Here is a 20,038-nt window from a genome sequence, read left to right on the forward strand (position 1 = left end):
GTCCCCGGCTTTCAATTTATTACCGCTTCTGCCTTCTCCAGTGAGTGCTGTGCAGTAAATAGAGAAAGCTGGGTGTTTCGAGGGCACAGCGGAGCTGCAGGGTCTTAGAGGTGATACCATGTCTTTTTACTGAAATTAAGTGCTAAGTTATGCATATCTTTGTTTCTTTATGTGTTTGAAATTGATAATATCTGTTGGTGCAGATACTACAGCCATACAAAGGGTTAACAGGGTGTTGCAACAGTTAGGCCTCATGCACAGGACCGTATGGTCACCATGCCCGTATTGCAGATCAAAACCGTGGGTCTACAAAACGCACGCACTGACTGTGTACACTCCGCATCGCAGTGCGGACTCATTGAGCCAGACACAGGCAAAAGTACGGACCCAGAAGCCCAGGGAAACATACGGAAATCCTTCCATGGGCTTTTGAGTCCATACCTCCGCACCACAACAGATAGAACATGTCCTATCTTTCGCAGCATCTTGTAGATTGCAGACCCATTGAAGTCAGGTTTGCGGTCCTCAACACTGGCACGGCAACCCCATAGTGGTGTGTATGAGGCCTTATGTGGAAAGGTTCGGCCCACATTACTGCATGTGACTTGGGCTTGAGTGTTTTCAAACTAATCACGTATCGCTCTTGTCTATGCCATGAATAAATATGTCAAGAGACTGTCTTAACGTGTTTTAATTGTTTGTATCTGTTGCTTTTACTATGACCAAATAAAACTTCTAAGGATTTTAGGCCGAGATGCTGGAATTTTTTTATATTTAGGGTCTTTAGGGCCAACCGATACTGTCACCATTATCGTTCTGATTCATGTGAAACTATACATATTATACATAGATCAACCCAACCCAACAAAATACAGTAGGTAACTCACGTTAGTCATTTATTTTGGTGTCAATTTGCATATTTAAAGAATAAGCAGCAATATTTTACAAAAACTTTTAAGAGCATTATTATTATTTTTTTTCCGTTTTCCCCAATTAAAACTTAAAAAATGAAAAAAAAAATGCTAAAAGACATATTAAAAGCCTTATGTGTCACGTAAAAAAAGTTGCAAAAATTATTCTGGTAGTCAAAATATTTAAAGTTAGAACCGTAAAACCACCATATGCGTCAAATCGCAAAAAAAGTGTCTGGTCATTAAGGCCTTTTCAGGCCTGGACATTAAAGGGTTAACCAATGAGCACTTTCTCCGCTAGTAAGGGAAATTGCTTACTGGTTATTGCTGGGCACCGGTCACATAAACATAACCTATAATTGTGGGACAGGAGGCGGTAATAACCAATGACCGTCATCCTCAAAAGTGAAGAAATGCGCTCATGTATGAATAGGAGGCAGGATGCAAAGAGATGTCTCTACTTTAACCCCTAATACACTGCACGATTTTCAGGCCAATGACTGGGAACAAGTGTTCATAGAAACACTCATTCCTAACTAACTGGACCATATAATCGTGACGCCGATCAGCCAATAAACAAGCAATCATTCGTTTGTTGGTTGATTTGTATCTTTTATGAGGATAGGATCATCAGTTTACGTCTGTCTGTAATGACGATGTCAGTGACAGCAGGGGAGCCGAGGAGAAGACAGAAGCAGTTTATCAGCGCTTCTGCCTTCTCCTCAGATAGATGAGCACTGTGCAGTTTGGACCCGGCTTGGGGGCAGATGAGCGCAGAGCTGCAGGGTCAGGAGACCCTGATCAGCTCTGCCTTGTACAAAGCCCCTACAGCAGGCCGGTTTCCCCTGTAACTTGGGCTTCTTTGGATGCCCCAGTTACAGTGGAAATAGTGCAAAAAAAAAAAAAAGTCTCCCAAAGGTCTTTCAGTGACCTCTTGGGGACGAATTATGTGAAAAAATATATAAAAGTTATAAAATCTAAAATAAAAATTGAAAACAAAATAAAATATATAATAAAACACAACTAAAAGAAAAAAATCTATATGATGGAAAAAGGAAAAACTGCAAAATAAAAGAGTGTTCATTGTCCCCCAACTGTCTTTTTATGACCTCTTGGGGCACATACTGTATGTGGCAAAAATATATAAAAAAAAATAAACCAATTTAAAAACAATTATAATACAATAAAATATTAATAAAGTAAAAGAAAACAAAAAAAGAAAAAATGCAAAATTAAACTTTTTATCACCTCTTGGGGGACATATTATGTAGCAGAAATATATTTAAAAAAATGAAGTTAAAAAAAGATGACTCAGTGATAAAATCTGACACTGGGAAAGCTGGGTAATAACTCGTGATCTACACTGAGTTATTACCCAGCTTTCCCAGTGCCAGATGTTATCACTGAGTTATTAACCAGCTTTTCCAGTGTCAGACTGCTATTGTAAGGTATGCTGGCTATCTGTCTCATGGATAGCTGGATGGCTTGTACATACCTGGCTTTTGGCATACAGCCTTTGTGTGGTTGTCTATTGTATGTCATAGATAATAGGAGTCCAAGAGGCATCCAGCTATCGTCTTAATGCTTTTGCCAAACCATTTTGATGGGGTTTCCATCAATTTCTAACCTTTTTTTTATGAACCAGACACCATCTTCTCTTCCGAGCAGGGGTGCCTGGTTGTCTCACATTGATTTCCATTGTATTAAATTGTATTCGAGCACCCGAATTCTTTGGCCAAACACTCGGATCTGCCGAGCATAGCGATGCTCAAGCCAAACAGGTATTCGGCCGATCATGCTCGCTCATCACTAGAGGCAGGATGTAAGGAAATGTCGGCACTTTTGCGGTAAAAATTATTTTTATCCAAGTTCCTGCAGCACTTCTGTGAAATCAAACTGTCCACTTAGGAAGCAACACTGAGTGACAATCAATTTCACATGCTGTTGTGCAAATGGGATAGACAACAGGTGGAAATTATAGGCAATTAGCAAGACACCCCCAATAAAGGAGTGGTTCTGCAGGTGGTGATCACAGACCACTTCTCAGTTCCTATGCTTCCTGGCTGATGTTTTGGTCACTTTTGAATGCTGGCGGTGCTTTCACTCTAGTGGTAGCATGAGACGGAGTCTACAACCCACACAAATGGCTCAGGTAGTGCAGCTTATCCAGGATGGCACATCAATGCGAGCTGTGACAAGGTTTTCTGTGTCTGTCAGCGTAGTGTCCAGAGCATGGAGCCGCTACCAGGAGACAGGCCAGTACATCGGGAGACGTGGAGGAGGCCGGAGGAGGGCAACAACCCAGCAGCAGGACCGCTACCTCCGCCTTTGTACAAGGAGGAACAGGAGGAGCACTGCCAGAGCCCTGCAAAATGACCTCCAGCAGGCCACAAATGTGCATGTGTCTGCTCAAACGGTCAGAAACAGACTCCATGAGGGTGATATGAGGGCCCGACGTCCACAGGTAGGGGTTGTGCTTACAGCCCAACACCGTGCAGGACGTTTGGCATTTGCCAGAGAACACCAAGATTGGCAAATTCGCCACTGGCGCCCTGTGCTCTTCACAGATGAAAGCAGGTTCACACTGAGCACATGTGACAGACGTGACAGAGTCTTGAGACGCCGTGGAGAACGTTCTGCTGCCTGCAACATCCTCCAGCATGACCGGTTTGGCATTGGGTCAGTAATGGTGTGGTGTGGCATTTCTTTGGAGGGCCGCACAGCCCTCCATGTGCTCGCCAGAGGTAGCCTGACTGCCATTAGGTACCGAGATGAGATCCTCAGACCCCTTGTGAGACCATATGCTGGTGCTGTTGGCCCTGGGTTCCTCCTAATGCAAGACAATGCTAGACCTCATGTGGCTGGAGTGTGTCAGCAGTTCCTGCAAGACGAAGGCATTGATGCTATGGACTGGCCCACCCATTCCCCAGACCTGAATCCAATTGAGCACATCTGGGACATCATGTCTCGCTCTATCCACCAACGTCACGTTGCACCACAGACTGTCCAGGAGTTGGCAGATGCTTTAGTCCAGGTCTGGGAGGAGATCCCTCAGGAGACCGTCCGCCACCTCATCAGGAGCATGCACAGGCTTTGTAGGGAGGTGATACAGGCACGTGGAGGCCACACACACTACTGAGCCTCATTTTGACTTGTTTTAAGGACATTACATCAAAGTTGGATCAGCCTGTAGTGTGTTTTTCCACTTTACTTTTGAGGGTGACTCCAAATCCAGACCTCCATGGGTTGAAAAATTTGATTTCCATTTTTTTATTTTTGTGTGATTTTGTTGTCAGCACATTCAACTATGTAAAGAACAAAGTATTTCAGAAGAATATTTAATTAATTCAGATCTAGGATGTGTTATTTTTGTGTTCCCTTTATTTTTTTGGGCAGTGTAGAAGATTCATACTTACCTGATCACCACCGTTCTGGTTCTCCACACTGCTCCTGCTGCCTCCATCTTAGGGTACCTGGCAGTGCTTTGGCTTGGTCACATATACCACTCCAGTCAATAATTGGCTTCAGCAGTGACATGATGCTTGTGGCCGCATTACTGCAGAAGCCAGTCATTGGCAGGAGAGGTGCATGTAACTATGCTGATGCACTGCCAACAGTGACTGGAAGATGGAGGCAGCAGGGCAGCGATGGGCAGGTAAGTATAACTCTTTGGTTTCAGGAGCCATGCTGCAGGAACTTGTTAAAAAATAATTTTTACCGGGCAGTCCCTGTAAGCCCCTATTACTCTGCACGATATTCAGGTCAATTACTCGAAAGAAGTCTTCATTCCTGATAACTGGCCGGTATAATTGTGGTGCCGATCAGAACAAGGAATCACTCGTTTGTCGGCTGATTCGCATATTTTGTCAGGATGACAGATGTACAATTATCATCAGCACATCTCTCTGTGTAATCAGGAATGTGCTTCCGATAATCAATAGAACTGAATGAGGGAGGAATGACTGTGATATCGTCCATTCCTCCCCAGTCAATTTGCACTGGCTTGTGTAATAGTCCGATGCAAATAAGCGCCGATCAACAATTTTTTTTATTTGCAGCCCCTTGAATTTAAGCAATGTGACAATGCGGCCCCCAGACCAAAAAAAGGTTGTGCACCCCTGCATTAGAGCCATAATTTTATCTCCCCATTCCCTTTGCATCGGACTGTCTAATATACCGGTGCAAACGGGCACCGATTGACAGCATCTGAGCAGGATATGATAAGAGAGAGGGAAGCTGAGCTCTGTGAAATATAGGCTTAGGCCTCATGCACACGACCATATGTATTTTGCGGTCCACAAAAAAACAGATCCGCAAAAATACGGATGAGGTCCGTGTGCATTTCGTATTTTGCGGAACAGAACAGCTGATCCATAATAGAACAGTACTATCCTTGTCGGTAATGCGGACAATAATAGGACATGTTCTATTTTTTGGAGGAACGAAAATACAGACATACAAAAACAGAATGCACACAGAGTAACTTCTGTTTTTTTGGGGGGACCCATTGAAATGAATGGTTCCGTATACGGTCCGCAAAAAAAAAACGGAACGGACATGGAAAGAAAATACGTTTGTGTGCATGAGGCCTTATGCGTATGATTTGGAGCCGGATTTCTGTCTACAATGCAGAGTAAGGCCTCATGCACACAAACATATTTTCTTTCCGTGTCCGTTCCGTTTTTTTTTGTAGACCGTTTATTTCAATAGGTCCGCAAAAAAAACAAAAGTTACTCCATGTGCATTCAGTTTCTGTATGTCCGTATTTCCGTTCCGCAAAAAAATAGAACATGTCCTATTGTCCGCATTACAGACAAGGATTGAACTGTTCTATTAGAAGCCAGCTGTTCCGTTCCGCAAAATACGGAAAGCAGACAGACGTCATCTGTATTTTTTGCGGATCAGTTTTTTGCGGACCGCAAAATGCATATGGTCGTGTGCTGGAGGCCTAATTCACATGTCAGTGTCCATGCTTAAATGCGAGAAAAGGTGGTCAGTGATGCCTCCGTGAAGCAGTCCGTGAAGGATCCGTGTGTGGTCCGTGTATCCGTTTTTTGCATGTTTCACTGACACTGAACAGCTGAAAAATAATTTTCAAAGCATCTCTTCCTAATCATCCGTGAAACACGGATGGCATTCGTGTTGTAGCCATGGTTTTTACGGACCCATAGACTATAACGGCATGATGGATCCTTGAACATGTGCAACGGGCGGGTCACTCCAGGGCCCCCTATAACGCGCGTCCCAGGTGTAGGAAATGCTGAGTGGTATAATGGTGTGGCCCAAATGTCTCTTTATGTGTGTCACGGTGCTCCTACATGGATAACGCTGGAACCCAGGCTTTGGCTCCGAAGCAATAAATAGGGGGAATAATTGAGGGATAATAGAATAACTTGAATCCAGATCTTGTATGTAGTTGAACAGCAGCTGTACTTGAATAAATGTTTCTCCAAACAGTTTCAGGCTTTGTCTTGGTTCCAGCAGGCTTTAGCATTAAACTGGCAGGCTTCTTCAATAACTCTGCTTGCTTTCTCTCTCTCTCTACAGTACTGATAAGCTGAATAGGTAACTTGGTTTCCTCTGTAAGCTGCACTTTCTCTCTGTAGTCTGACTCTAAGTTATGCCAGGGAACTTTCCTCCTGGCTCCTGAGGCTTTAAGCTTTGGCCTCATGGCCAGCAGAGCTTAAGGTGCTCTGGCTGGCGTGGGCATATCCAGTAGAGATGTGCCCCGACACACCTGTCCCCTAGCAGGGTGGTAAGGTCGACTAACTAGAACTGGTCCCCACCCTTCCTGCAGGAAGTAGGACTCACCCACTTCTCTCCAGAGGGGCTTAGAATGGAATGGAAAGTTCCATTCTATCTAACTGCAGCTCTGCCATGTTTGCTGCTACCTGCTGGTGAACCAGGCACATTACATGTAATAAACAGTTGCAAACATTAGAAATGCACAGTGTGGTGAACCTGGAACAGAATGCATAGATGACATTAATGTTAGCAGACACAGATAGAAGTCGGGTGCAGGAGTAGTAACACCACTCTGGGGTGTTACACATGGACAAAACAGAGCATTCGTGCTAAGAAAAACGTACCTACGGACCGTGCTAAAACACTAATGTGAGAATACACACATTAAAGTGAATGGGGACATGTGCGGTCCGTGAAGAAGACATACAGCACACGTCCGTGGAACAGTACATGTGAATGAGGCTTTAATCCTGACAGAACTCCTAGGAGAGACAGGAGTAAAGGAAATCAAAAGTAAAGGAAAACTGGTTCAGTCACCCATAGCAACCAATCAGATCCCACCTTTCATTTTCCAAAGGAGCTCTGAAAAATAAAAGGTGGAATTTAATTGGTTGCTATGGGCAACTAAGCCAGTTCTGCTTTACACGAGTTTGATAAATCGTGTGTCTTGATAACCCCAACCACACAGGGTGATTGACAGCTCTTTCTGTATGAGGCCTCATACAAACAAACGTATTTTCTTTCCGTGTCCGTTCCGTTTTTTTTTTGTGGACTGTATACGGAAGCATTCTTTTCAATGGGTCCGCAAAAAAAACGGAAGTTACTCCATGTGCATTCCGTTTCTGTATGTCCGTATTTTCGTTCCACAAAAAATTAGAACATGTCCTATTATTGTCAGTATTACAGGCAAGGATAGTACTGTTCTATTATGGGGCCAGCTGTTCCGTTCTGCAAAATACAGAATGCACACGGACATCATCTGTATTTTTTGCGGATCCGTTTTTTGCGGACCACAAAATGCATACGATTGTGTGCATGAGGCCTTATGGAAAGTGATGGCAAAAAAACTGAAAACACACCAAGATCTCCATCCTGAAGCGAAGAGAATCCAGAAAGACAAAAAATGACACCTAATTGAGAGACCAGCCTGTTTTGTGCCTTAAAGTGTCACCTTTGTTTCGGTTTATTTTTAATATAGTGTAGGGACAGGGATGTTACCATTTTTTTTATTGTACTTTATTAGGGAAAGAGGTTTCTTTCTAGTAGAAAACAGGATATAAAGAGTCTTCTTGTCAAACCCCTAACAGCGTTGCTAATGAGAGAAGACACCTGTGTGTGACATACAGAAGCTTTCAGCCAGTCCCTGACTATGGACATGTGGCCTATCACTGCCCATGACCCTGCCTATCGGACTTGTTACAGACTCTCCTTGGTTACACTCAGTGACAGCTTTGATAGAAGACTCTTTAAACCAAAAGAAAAGTTACACTTTTTAATGACCAAACCTTTGACATGTCACTATGACATATGAGAAGTTTTTTCAAGGTACAGGGACTAGTTAAAGGGAATCTGTCACTAGAAACCTCCCGATCAAGTTTTCCATAGACACATAGCTGTGGTTTACCTGATTGAAATCCTCTTTTTCTTTTGTTGATCCGAGGCTCCGTTCCCAAGTTATGATAATTTTTCTTTATATGTAAATGATGCCTTTGGTGCAATGAGGGCGTTATCGTTGCTCTCACTGCAACCAAGCTCCACTCATTTCTGTGGCCGTAGAGTTGAGCGAAGCGAGCTTCGGATGCTTCATCCAAAGTCGCTTCTTTCAAAACTTCGGAATAATACTGTAGGGAGATTCGTTTCCGTACAGTATTAGAATGTATGGGCTCCGATGAGCCGACGTTAGTTATTCACGAAGTCAAGCGTGACTTTGTTGAATAACTTCGGTAGTTGATTTTTAAAGTGGAAAAGTTTATCACGTTTTAAAGTGGTATTCCACTTTAAAAATCAACTACAGATTTCGTGAATAACTAACTTCGGCTCATCAGAGCCCATACATTCTAATACTGTACAGAGACGAATCTCCGTACAGTATTTTTCCAAAGTTTTGAACGGAGCGACTATGGATAAAGCATCCGAAGGTTGCTTCACTCAACTCTAGTGGCCATCACCTCCCTCAGTGTTTTGCCATTGCTGGCCCTGTCAATCAAAGCAGCTAGTGAGGGGCTGGCCACAGAAATGAGCGGCGCTTGGGTGAAACAAGGGCAACTGAGACAACCGAATTGGCTCCTCTGGGCCGTGGAGCCCAAGAGAGAGCTGAGAGGAGGGGGTTCTCTCCTTCCCCATGCTCCTCACTCCAGCTCCTTCCACTCAACAATCCCCACTAACTAGGCCTGAACTGTGGTATATATAGACTATGGTGCTATCCCCATCTAGTGGTGGAATAAGTGTAATGCACCTGACAGCCTGTTAACAGGGATTTTACATAAGGTTTCAATACAGCATGATATAACATATAATATGACAAAATTTGCAGTGCCCACGTATACGAGTGGGACGCTGCAGAATCTGATAGGTTGCTATGGACAACTAAGCCAGATCTACTTTACACCAATTTAATAAATGACCCCACTAATTTCCATCCAAAGAAAAGATACCATGACTTGGAAACTGAGCCTTGGATCAACAAAAAAAACTGCATTTTAATCAGGTGAACCACAGCTTTGTGTCTATGCAAACAGTTTATTAGGGAGGTCGCTGGTGACAGATTTCATTTAAAGTTATAGCACTCCAGAAGGTCCAATGAAAAACTCATGTTCAGTCATATTACTCATACTTTGCTCTCAGAAATCACCATACAGGTTCACCTTAAGGGCTCATGCACACGAACGTGTGCCGGCCGGGCCTGTGCTGCGGACTGCAATTTGCGGTCTGCAATGCACAGGCACTGGCCGTGGGGCCGCCACATGCGGAACACGGACCTATTCACTTGAATAGAGTCAGTGATCCACATCTGTCTGTCCGCACCGCAAAAAAGTAGTGCATGCACTACTTTTTTGCGGGGCAGAGGCACGGAGAGAAAACCTACGGAAGCACTCCGTAGTGCTTCCGTGGGCTTCCGATCCGTGCCTCCGTTTCGCATCTGAATGGGTGATGCGGGGTGCACACGGCCAGTGTGCATGAGCCCTTAGAGTATATTCACATACAGCAGATTTGTTGTAGATACTTTAGGGCAGGGATGGCCAACAGTGATGGCCAGTTCGCAGAGTTTGCCGGTGACCGCATTTGTTTCAGACCGGCTCGCGGCACAGGTAAGGGCTTACCTGTGCATCGCTGGACTGGTGAGTCAAGATGGCAGCCCGCATGTGTTTGCTGGCCATCACTGATGGCCAACCTGCAGCTCTCCAGCTGTTGCAAAACTACAATTTCCACCATGACCTGCTGTAGGCAGTCTGGGAGTTGTAGTTTTGCAACAGCTTTAGGGACTAAAAATAAGCTCCTTTCATATGCCTAAATTCAGGAGACAAAGGCCAAAAGATCTGTCTGTTTTTTGTTTTATTATAAGTAGGGATAACTTTTGTTGCCATTGGTAATATGATATAAAGTACAGATGAGTATACACATAAAGTATATAGAGTACACGGGTAAAATGAACAGCTGAGCCTGTGAGGATGACTAAACCTTTGTAAAAAAAAATAAAAAAAATCCACAAAAGGGCAGAAGTGCCACCCTGAGCATGTGAAGTATGGATCTGTTCTCCAAATGCTTGGCCAGCTGAACAGGGGTGATGAAGGCTGAAGGTGCAGAGCGCTCTGAACAATGCTGGTTCCCGTTTGTTTTTTTTTTTGTTTTTTTTTGGGGGGGGGGGGGGTTGTATTTTTTTTTTTACATTTTAACTCTGGCTTATGACTGCGTGTAAAGAAACCGAAGAATGAATAGTTTCAGCTCTACTTTACTACCAGCATGTACATAACATTCTGTTCCTTGCTGGAATCATCTAGTGCTCTCAGCTATCACAGGCTCTCTGCACCACTTGTATGCAGTGCACTGCAGAACGGATGATATAGTGGCTACATGCCAGATGGATAATGCACAGCTCCTAGAGGCTAAAACTGCATTATCCTTTTTCATGGATCATGTCTTTTCCGACTCTGCCCATTCCCAAATCTCTAGCTCTGGCTCCATCCTCTGCAGTGTTAGTGCAGTAGAAGGCCACTTTGGAGATTGCTGCATTGCTCACATTTCTCATTGACTCAAGCCCTTTGTCATACCTAGACCTATTTTGCAGGCCTGTTTAATGGACTTGATGATGAAGCTGTCTGGAGATATCAGCTGAAACCGTAACTGCAGTCAAACAGATGGAGATTAGGCTCTCAGAGAGGGGAGGACGCTTGGGAATGAAGAGGAGGGAGCAATGGGCTGGGTGAGGAATCCAAGACACCTGTATGATGTTACCTGCTAAATAATATAGGACTTTAGGAGCTTAGGTATAGGAAACCAGAGACAAGTAGCAGAGCTTATTGGATTTGGAGGTGTGCAGTTCAGTTTTGGGATCACTGAGCCTTGGAAAAAACACAGAGATACTGACGTTAACCTAAGAAATCCATTGCAAGACAGATAATAGGAGCAAGCGGTGAATAAATACACATAAGCGGTACCGGAATATGGAAATACAGAGAATTATCTTCTACAAAGCTTAACACAAGACAAGTCTTCTCCACCCAACTGCAACTTCAAGGGAAGTCAATAGTTTAATGTGCAGTGAACTGAGAGGTTAACCCCCTGCTTGGAGTACAGCTGCTGGGAACAGTGAAAAGATGGTGCATATTCCGGACGATGCAGATTTTAACTCCTTCCGGGAGCAGTGCGAGAGCGCTGAAGGCTGGCAGTGCCAGTACAACAAAGGGGGAGTGACGGTTTGGAGCCAGGAGCAAGACAGCAGCAAGGCAGTAAAGAAACTCAAGGTAAAGTAACTAGGACCCTCTACTACCGTAATTTGCACTTTTGTCATATTATTCCTCCATGGTTTCTATGTGCATGATAAATGGCATCCTGAATACAAGGGGTTAAAGGGATTGTAATAGAGAAACTATAGTCACACACTTTGTAATACTCTGTTAGGCTAGTTTCACACTAGCGGCAGGGGAGTCCGGAAGGCTGTTCCGGCGGGTGAACAGCCTGTCCGATCCGTCCTGCTGCTAGTTTACACGTGCCCCCGGACTGCCGCTCCGTCCATTATAGTCAATGGGGACGGAGCGGCAGTCCGGGGGCACACGTGAACTAGCGGCAGGACGGATCCGACAGGCGGTTCACCCGCCGGAACAGCCTTCCGGACTCCCCTGCCGCTAATGTGAAAGTACCCTTAGCGAGTGCTGCTAATCTTTGGAGTCGAAAACTGCAGGGGAGGTGATTATTTACTGAAGCTTGCACGTGCATAAAGATGAGACTAGTTAGGCTACTTTCACACTGGCGTTTTGGCTTTCCATTTATGAGATCCGTTCAGGGCTCTCACAAGCGGTCCAAAACGGATCAGTTTGCATTCTGAATGGAAAAGGATCCGCTCAGAATGCATCAGTTTGCCTCCGTTCCATCTCCATTCCGCTTTGGAGACGGACACCAAAACGCTGCTTGCAGTGTTTTGGTGTCCGTCTGATGAAACTGAGCCAAATGGATCCGTTCTGACACACAATGTAAGTCAATGGGGACGGATCAGTTTTCACTGACACAATCTGGCACAATAGAAAACGGATCCGTCCTCCATTGACTTTCAATGGTGTTCAAGATGGATCCGTCTTGGCTATGTTACAGATAATACAAACAGATCCGTTATGAACGGATGCAGACGGTTGTATTATCTGAACGGATCCGTCCATGACCGATCCGCACAAAACGCGAGTCTGAAAGTATCCAGTCGGAAACTACATACCGATGGAGTAGAGCTGGACTGGTCATTTAATAGTTTCGTTTGTACCTTGTGATAAGACATTGGGGGAGACTTATCAACGTTAGTGTAAAGGAAAACTGGTTTAGTTGCACATAGCAACCAATCAGATTCCACCTTTCATTTTCCAAAGGAGCTCTGAAAAGTGAAAGGAGGAATCTGACTGGTTGCTATGGGTAACTAAGCCAGTTGTACTTTACACCAGTTTTGAAAATGTTTCCCATTGAGTGATGTTAACTCTGGGCATCTGTCATACATGGAATAAAACCCCCACACAACAAAATATTGTCGCATGACCTTTTAAAATAGTTGTGACAATGCCGTTTGCGACTATTTTTAGGCCAGATGATCTTTAATAAATGACCGCTAGTATTTTTACCTTACCCCTGTGGAAAACTGCAGAGAATGCATCATTACATTAAGAAGTTGTGGAGAAAGACAATCTGAGCTCTGCTACATCTTTACATGGCCTACCCTCATGGATAGGTACATATTAACCTATACCTGCCAGAACAAGTTGGAGAAAACAACTACCCTACAACTGCCCTTCTTGGCACCATGAACATATCGTAATACAAGTTATGTTTATGATGTGCTTGGTGCAGGTCTGTTCCCGAATATAATTCCCATCCCCATTACCTGAATTGCTCCTACTTGCATAAATTGGGGAAGTTGCTGATAATTCCATGCTAAAAAAGGGGTTGAGAAAGACCTGTAAAGGAAGGATCACCTACGCGTGCCTCCCAGCGATGGCTCCCTGCTAGTTTGCTGTAGCAGAGACTGGATCCCCTTGGATCATGTGCCATTTGTCATGATGTAAAGAGAGCTGGTCACTGCCGTGGCGATGTCAAACTGGAGGTTTACAATGAAGTAGCCCAGTGGACCATCACAGGCCTGGGGGAGAAGAAGTGGGGAGCCAATGCCGGGAAAGCTTCCCTTTACAGACCCAGTAGAGGGGGAGGGGGGGGGGGGGGGTTTGCCAAAAACCTACCATTCTTGCACAACCCCTTTTAGGCCCCTTTCACACAGGTGAGTTTTCCGCGCGGATGCGATGCGTGAGGTGAACGCATTGCACCCGCACTGAATCCGGACCCATTCATTTCTATGGGGCTGTTCACATGAGCGGTGATTTTCAGGCATCACTTGTGCGTTGCTTGAAAATCGCAGTATGCTCTATTTTGTGCATTTTTCACGCAACGCAAACCCCATAAAAGTGACTGGGACTGCATGAAAATGGCAAGCATCCGCAAGCAAGTGCAGATGCGGTGCGATTTTCACGCACTGTTGCTAGGAGACTATCTGGATGAGGACGCAATCATTAATATTTTCCCTTATAACATGGTTATAAGGGAAAAAATATAGCATTCTTAATACAGAATGCATAGTACAATAAGGCTGGAGGGGTTAAAAAAATAATAATAATAATTTAACTCTCCTTAATCCACTTGATCGCGCAGCCCGGCTTCTCTTCTGTCTTCTTCTTTGCTGTGTACAGGAAAAGGACCTTTGATGATGTCACTGCGGTCATCACATGGTCTGTCACATGAGCCATCACCATGGTAAAAGATCATGTGATGGACCATGTGATGAGTGCATTGATGTCATCAAAGGTCCTATTTCTCAAAGAAGAAGACAGAAGAGATGCCGGCTGCACGAACAAGTGAGTTAATTATTATTATTTTTTTTTATTTAACCCCTCCAGCCCTATTGTACTATGCATTCTGTATTCAGAATGCTATTATTTTCCCTTATAACCATGTTTATAAGGGGAAAAAATACAATCTACACAACCTTGAACCCAAACTGAACTTCTGTGAAGAAGTTCGGGTCTGGGTACCACATTCTGTTTTTGATCACGCGCGTGCAAAACGCATTGCACCCGATAAAAACTGAACAACGGGATGCAATCGCAGTCAAAACTGACTGCAACTGGGTACCTACTCGCGCGGTTTTGCCGCAACGCATCCGGACCTTATCCGGACACGCTCGCGTGAAAGAGGCCTTAAAGGGTTTCCAGATATTAAAGGGGGTTATCTAGAAATTTGATATTTATGTCCTATCCTCAGGATAATATCAGATCGGTGGGGTGCTGGAATCAGCTATTTGAAGAAGCTGCTGGGCTCACTGGTCTCTTCACAGTTTACGAAGTACAGGGCTGTGCACTGTATACTGGCTGTGCTTGGCATTGCAGCTCGGCCCTCTAAACTTGAATGGGACAGAACTGTGTCTAGGTCACGTGACCAATGTTGGGTGACGTCTCTGGCCTAAAAACTCATGCAGTGCCTCAGCCCCTTCAAACTTCCTGGATAACCCCTTTTCTCAGAATAGGTCATCAATATCAGATTGTGGAGGTCAAACAGCCATCACCTGCACCAATCTGCTAATACTAGAGTCCCAGATATAGCCTTCTATTTCAGTGATCCATATGGCTTAACAGAAATGATCTGTTGTCTTAGAACTTGTCCATATATAGGTATATGTGTATCTGCATAGGAGAATACTGCAAAGCAGGCGCCACTACATCTTTTGGTCCACAATGGACATAACATAGGACTTTTCTGTGGTTTTACAGCCATATCACTGCCTTAAATAGTCGAATCATAGTCAAGTTGCAGACAATGATTTGTGGCCTGACGGTGCAGCTGGCCATGTGGCCAAACCGTGGCAACCAATGGCCACACAATTTTGTAGTAAAATCATGCAGCCGTCAGGTGGGTGTGGCCAGGGGTGCACCTAGCCTTTTTGCTGCCTGAGGTGAAAATTGAAACTGCGCAATAGTCCCCCATCTCCATGCCAAATTATCACCCTAACCTCTTCCCTCCTAACATTATATACAGCACTACAAACATAGAGGGTAACACAGCCCCACATACCTCTTACATCCAGTGAGGTCTCCTCTGATGTAGACATTCTCTTTCCTCATTTTCTCCTTCAGACCAAATTGCCATGATGATTTCTTTCAGCCATGTCTCGTCTCTGCAGAGGTTAGCAAACTGATATATTTTCCTAATTTTCCATCCTCCTGCCACCCCCAATACTGTGCCTGCTGTGCTCCCCAATACTATATTGCAGAAACAGATAATCCCCCTTAAAATACGAGTACCACACATGTAGTGCCCCCTTCAAGAATTATTGGCACACATCACCGTAAAAAAATAAAACTGAGCCCAGCAAATAGTGCCCCTGACACTAATAGTGTAAACATAATGTCCCCCAAATATAATTGTGCTAAGCTGATACTGTGCCAGGGTGCCCCCCACAGCAATAGTGCCCCCCAAAGTCCCACCAATAGTAATAATTCTCTGCCAGAGTGCACTTACTAGTAATAGTGCCCCTACCAGTACTAAAGTCCCCACTGTGCTCAGAATTAATAATGCTCTTGTGGTGCCCATACTATAGTAATCCTGTTTCCCATAGGCCCCCAGTAGTAATTCTAATTTATAATGTGTGACAGTAGAAAAATGCCCCCTCTTAGTGCCCCCAGAGCTAATATCCCCATAGTGCTCCTAAAATGTGTGCTAGAATAGAATTCCCTTATATAGTGCCCCCATAATGCTCCCCCCCCCCATTTTGACCAAATAGCATGGTGTCAAAAAAAGAAAAAATCTTCTGGCCTGTGTCCCGGCTCAGGCGGCGCAATGATAATGATGTCACTCATTGTACTAAAGCCTATCAGAAGGAATGGGGCAGGGAGGCGTCGCTCCCATGCCCTGCTGCAGCATTCTGCTGTATCACTGTCCTGAATATAGTGAGATGAGCGCTTACACAGTGGAAACGCTCATCCCCTGCTGCCGCTCCCCACTGCCTTAGGTGGCACGAACCTGAAGATAACTCCCATCACCTTGCCTAATTGGTGGTGCAGCCATGAGTGTGGCCTTGCCACGTGGCCAACCGCACAGCCAGGCCCTAGTAGTGCCTGCAATGAGACCTACTGTAAATTCCCAGGGAACCTACTAATCAACAAAAATAAATTTAAAAAAGTCTTTAAAAAATCAACATTTACTACATGATGACAACATAAAGTAAAGTAATAACTGTTTTGCGAGGTATCAATATCTGCCTTAAAAGCAAAGAAATTCTAATTTTGAAAATTTACAAATTTTTCTGTAAATGTAGGATGTTTTATAAATAAGGGTGGTTTATGTTGACTCAGATTGTACTTCATGTTAGTGGTAAATCTCAGAATGGCCTAGATAAGTAAAAACATTCAAAAATGATTACCACATAAAGTGACACGTCAGATTTCCAAAAATCAGCGTGGTCACGAAGGTGCAAAATAGCCCTGTCATTAAGTGGTTAATCCTTAAATGTCCTTCTTTTTGACCTGGGGAATGAATGCATAAATGTGCATTAATAGATTTGCAAAATTGCTCCTTGACGTGCAATCCTTTGATCCCTACGTGTGTGTGATGTTCCCCTTTTATAAATTAGACAGAGTGCTGCTGTACACTATGGGGGAGGTTTATAAAGAGCTGTATTGATATCCCCTAAACTGCCGGAGAATGTGCCTACCGTATTACAAGGTGCAGGCCTCGTCATAAGGTGCAGTCCATGCGCAAAATAGAAATCTACAGTAGCTCGAAACCTCACCACAGCCCCTTTTCTTCGGAGCGTGCCGAACTTGGGTGCAGCAAGAGCAATGGAGGCCCCCACATTGTGCTAAAGTTCTAAGTTTCAAATTAAGACAACGGGAACGGAGCCTCGGAACAACAAAAGAAAAACGGCATTCAGTTGAACCACAACTATGTGTCTATGCAATTGGTTTCATAGGGAGGTAGCTAGTGACGGGTTCCCTTAAAAAAAGTAAAAAGTATCTAGGGTGCAACATCCCCTAAATCCCAGCATCCGATAATCCACGGCCAGTTGATGGCTGATTGAAGTAAAGCTACTGAATAAGGGCTCATGCACACGACTGTTGTTTTGCGGTTTGTGGTACCGTATCTGAGTTTTTATTTTATTTATTTTTTCCGATTAAGTCCTCTTCCGTACGTTATTCCACAAAGCATATCCGTATGATTTCCGTATGTTTTTTTTGTGGATCGGAAACAGTTACTTATTAATCGCCATACACATGAGCAATATGGGCTGGTCATAGCATTTCTACAGTATGGATCCGCAAAATATAGATGAAATACGGATGACCTATGGATGTGTTCTGTGTGCGTTCCGTATTTTTTGTTGACCCTTTGACTGGAATGGGGCCTTGTGCAGCACGCCAGACCTGCAGGGTATAGCGAAGCGAGGTCACGGTTATAGGCAATCGAGGGTTGCTCACTATATTGGAGAACCCTGGGCAGGCATGCGGCAGTGAAGGAGAGGTAGACACAGTTCCTCTGGGGCACACTCTGTATATAGGGACCAGGCCTGATGGTGGATGAGGTGCCCTGGATGTTACAGGTATTTTTAGTGCCTGGGGCAAGGTCCCTGTTGGATTCGTGACGCCAGTGCCTGTAACGGTGGCACACCGATTTTAGAGGAGGAATAACTGAGTACTCAGTGGGTAAACCAAACGTTGCTTTACTTGGTGAACACAGTCCAACTTTGTACATACAGTTACAGGTGATTGTGATGATAATGCAGTCCCTTGAACAATACTTCACAAGCAGGTAGACTTTAAATAGTGGCAGGTATTAATCATGCAAGATACTTGGAGGGCGCAACAGTTAATGCTTTGCAGTGCAATGCTGCTCTATTCCCTTCAGCTATTCTAGCTGGCTGAATCCCAAGGCCCGGATGCCTGAATGCTGGCTTTAATCCTTGGTATATAAATCCTTCCTCCAGTATTGGCGCTTGCTGTACTTTATAGAACCTCTGCCCATCAGGGTACTTATCTGACCTGGTATTGTCCTTACTCGGCTTGAGGGTAACTGCAGGTTTCTCCCAGGAGGTGCTGTCCTGCAACCGGGGTGTCTCTACTGAGCTAATCCTAGCCTCAGGAGCTTCAGGTGGACGAAGTAACTCCTCTAGTCCCCTGGAATGAACTAACTCTCCCCTGCCTGGGCCTTCCTATTTATATCTAGGGCTCTCTGGCTCCCTCTAACGTCTGGGAGGCTAAACTTTACCCTAACTAGGCCTGACACCAGTTAAACACAGGGAAATGCATACACATAACATTAAATGTAATAAAGACACATTAACCCCTTTTGTGCAGTGCCCACCTTAACCTAGTGGGACACTACACTTGGACCGTGATTAATAGGACATGCACTACTTTTTTGCGGAACGGAAATACGGAAACGGAATGCACACTGAGTACCTTCCATTGTTTTTGCGGCCCCATTAAAGTAAATGGTTCCATATACGGTCCGCAAAAAACCCAGAACGGAAGCGGAAAGAAAATGTTTGTGTGCATGAGCCCTAAGAGTTAAGATATATTCATGGCCCACATTGATGATACAAGCTCTTGTTTACAAGTCAGCTGAATGTCAGCAGCAAGTCCATGACGTTACTTTCATCTGCAACTCTGATACTTGAAACGCGTGGTTTTCAGGGTATTTTTGGGAGATCAAATACCCTTGTTAAGTATCGGTGTCAGTTCACTGGCGGTAAACAGTGCCGAGGAGGCTTAGTGAATACAAGTACTACAACTGTATCGGGAAGGAAATCATGACATTGCTTTTAAACGTACTTCAGGTTTGACAAATCTAGGGCACCCTGTGTCTGGGATATGCATGAGCCAATTCCCATCATTTCCACACAACAGATAAGACTCTTCAAGACGTGTGATGCATGTACGGTACTCCTCCCTAAATCTAATTGCTTCTCTATTACCATGGAGCATACAGGATCTTCCGGGGCTGTCTACATTGCTGCAGTGAGAAGTGCTGGTTTCAAATCTTACCTAGCAAATGATTCATTCTGCACTGAGGTTTGCAAGAATCTTTGGCAGTGAATGGCAGAAAATATAACAAGAGATGTTACAAGATGACTTATTTAATGTTGGGCCACCAGGGTATCTGGAACTTTTGAAGATTTCCTTAAATAAAATAAAAAAAACTGAATATAGCAAATAAAATATCATTTATTTTTTTATCTAAGTTTTGCATTAATATTAATTAAATGAAAATGTGTTATGACGGCCTTACTAGAAAACTTTCCTAAGGGAAAATCTACAGCGAGATAAGAAAATACCAGACGCAGTTCTCTGGGAATATAAACCTGGTGAAATGTCTCAGAACATCACTAGGTTAAGATCTATAGACATCTGTCTTATAGATCTATTTCAATCTATGCATCTTCATCAGCACCAAGAAGAATATTTCTCACCTTAAGGCTACATTCACACGTCAGTATTTTTCTATATAACGATTTTCGGTCCGTTTTTTGCGGATCCGCTGTTCCTGAAAATGTTTCCGTATGTCATCCGTTTTTTGCGGATCCGCAAAAAACGGAAACATGTATAAATTTCAATAAGCAAATAAAGTTGTTTGGATTTCTTTGAAAA

The 20,038-nt window shown here is 44.1% G+C and overlaps 1 protein-coding gene across 1 annotated transcript in view; it reads left to right on the top strand.

Moving 5' to 3' along the window:
- Positions 1-11,470: 11,470 nt before the first annotated feature.
- The window catches only part of LOC120986988 (START domain-containing protein 10-like), a 72,919-nt gene continuing 64,351 nt past the window's right edge, over positions 11,471-20,038 (top strand). Inside the window, exon 1 of the mRNA XM_040415661.1 lies at positions 11,471-11,617. Coding sequence (XP_040271595.1) covers positions 11,471-11,617 — 147 coding nt within the window. The remainder of the gene's footprint in view (positions 11,618-20,038) is intronic.

The sequence above is a fragment of the Bufo bufo genome, chromosome 1 (genome assembly GCF_905171765.1).
Source record: "Bufo bufo chromosome 1, aBufBuf1.1, whole genome shotgun sequence".
In the NCBI taxonomy this organism is placed as follows: Eukaryota; Metazoa; Chordata; class Amphibia; order Anura; family Bufonidae; genus Bufo; species Bufo bufo.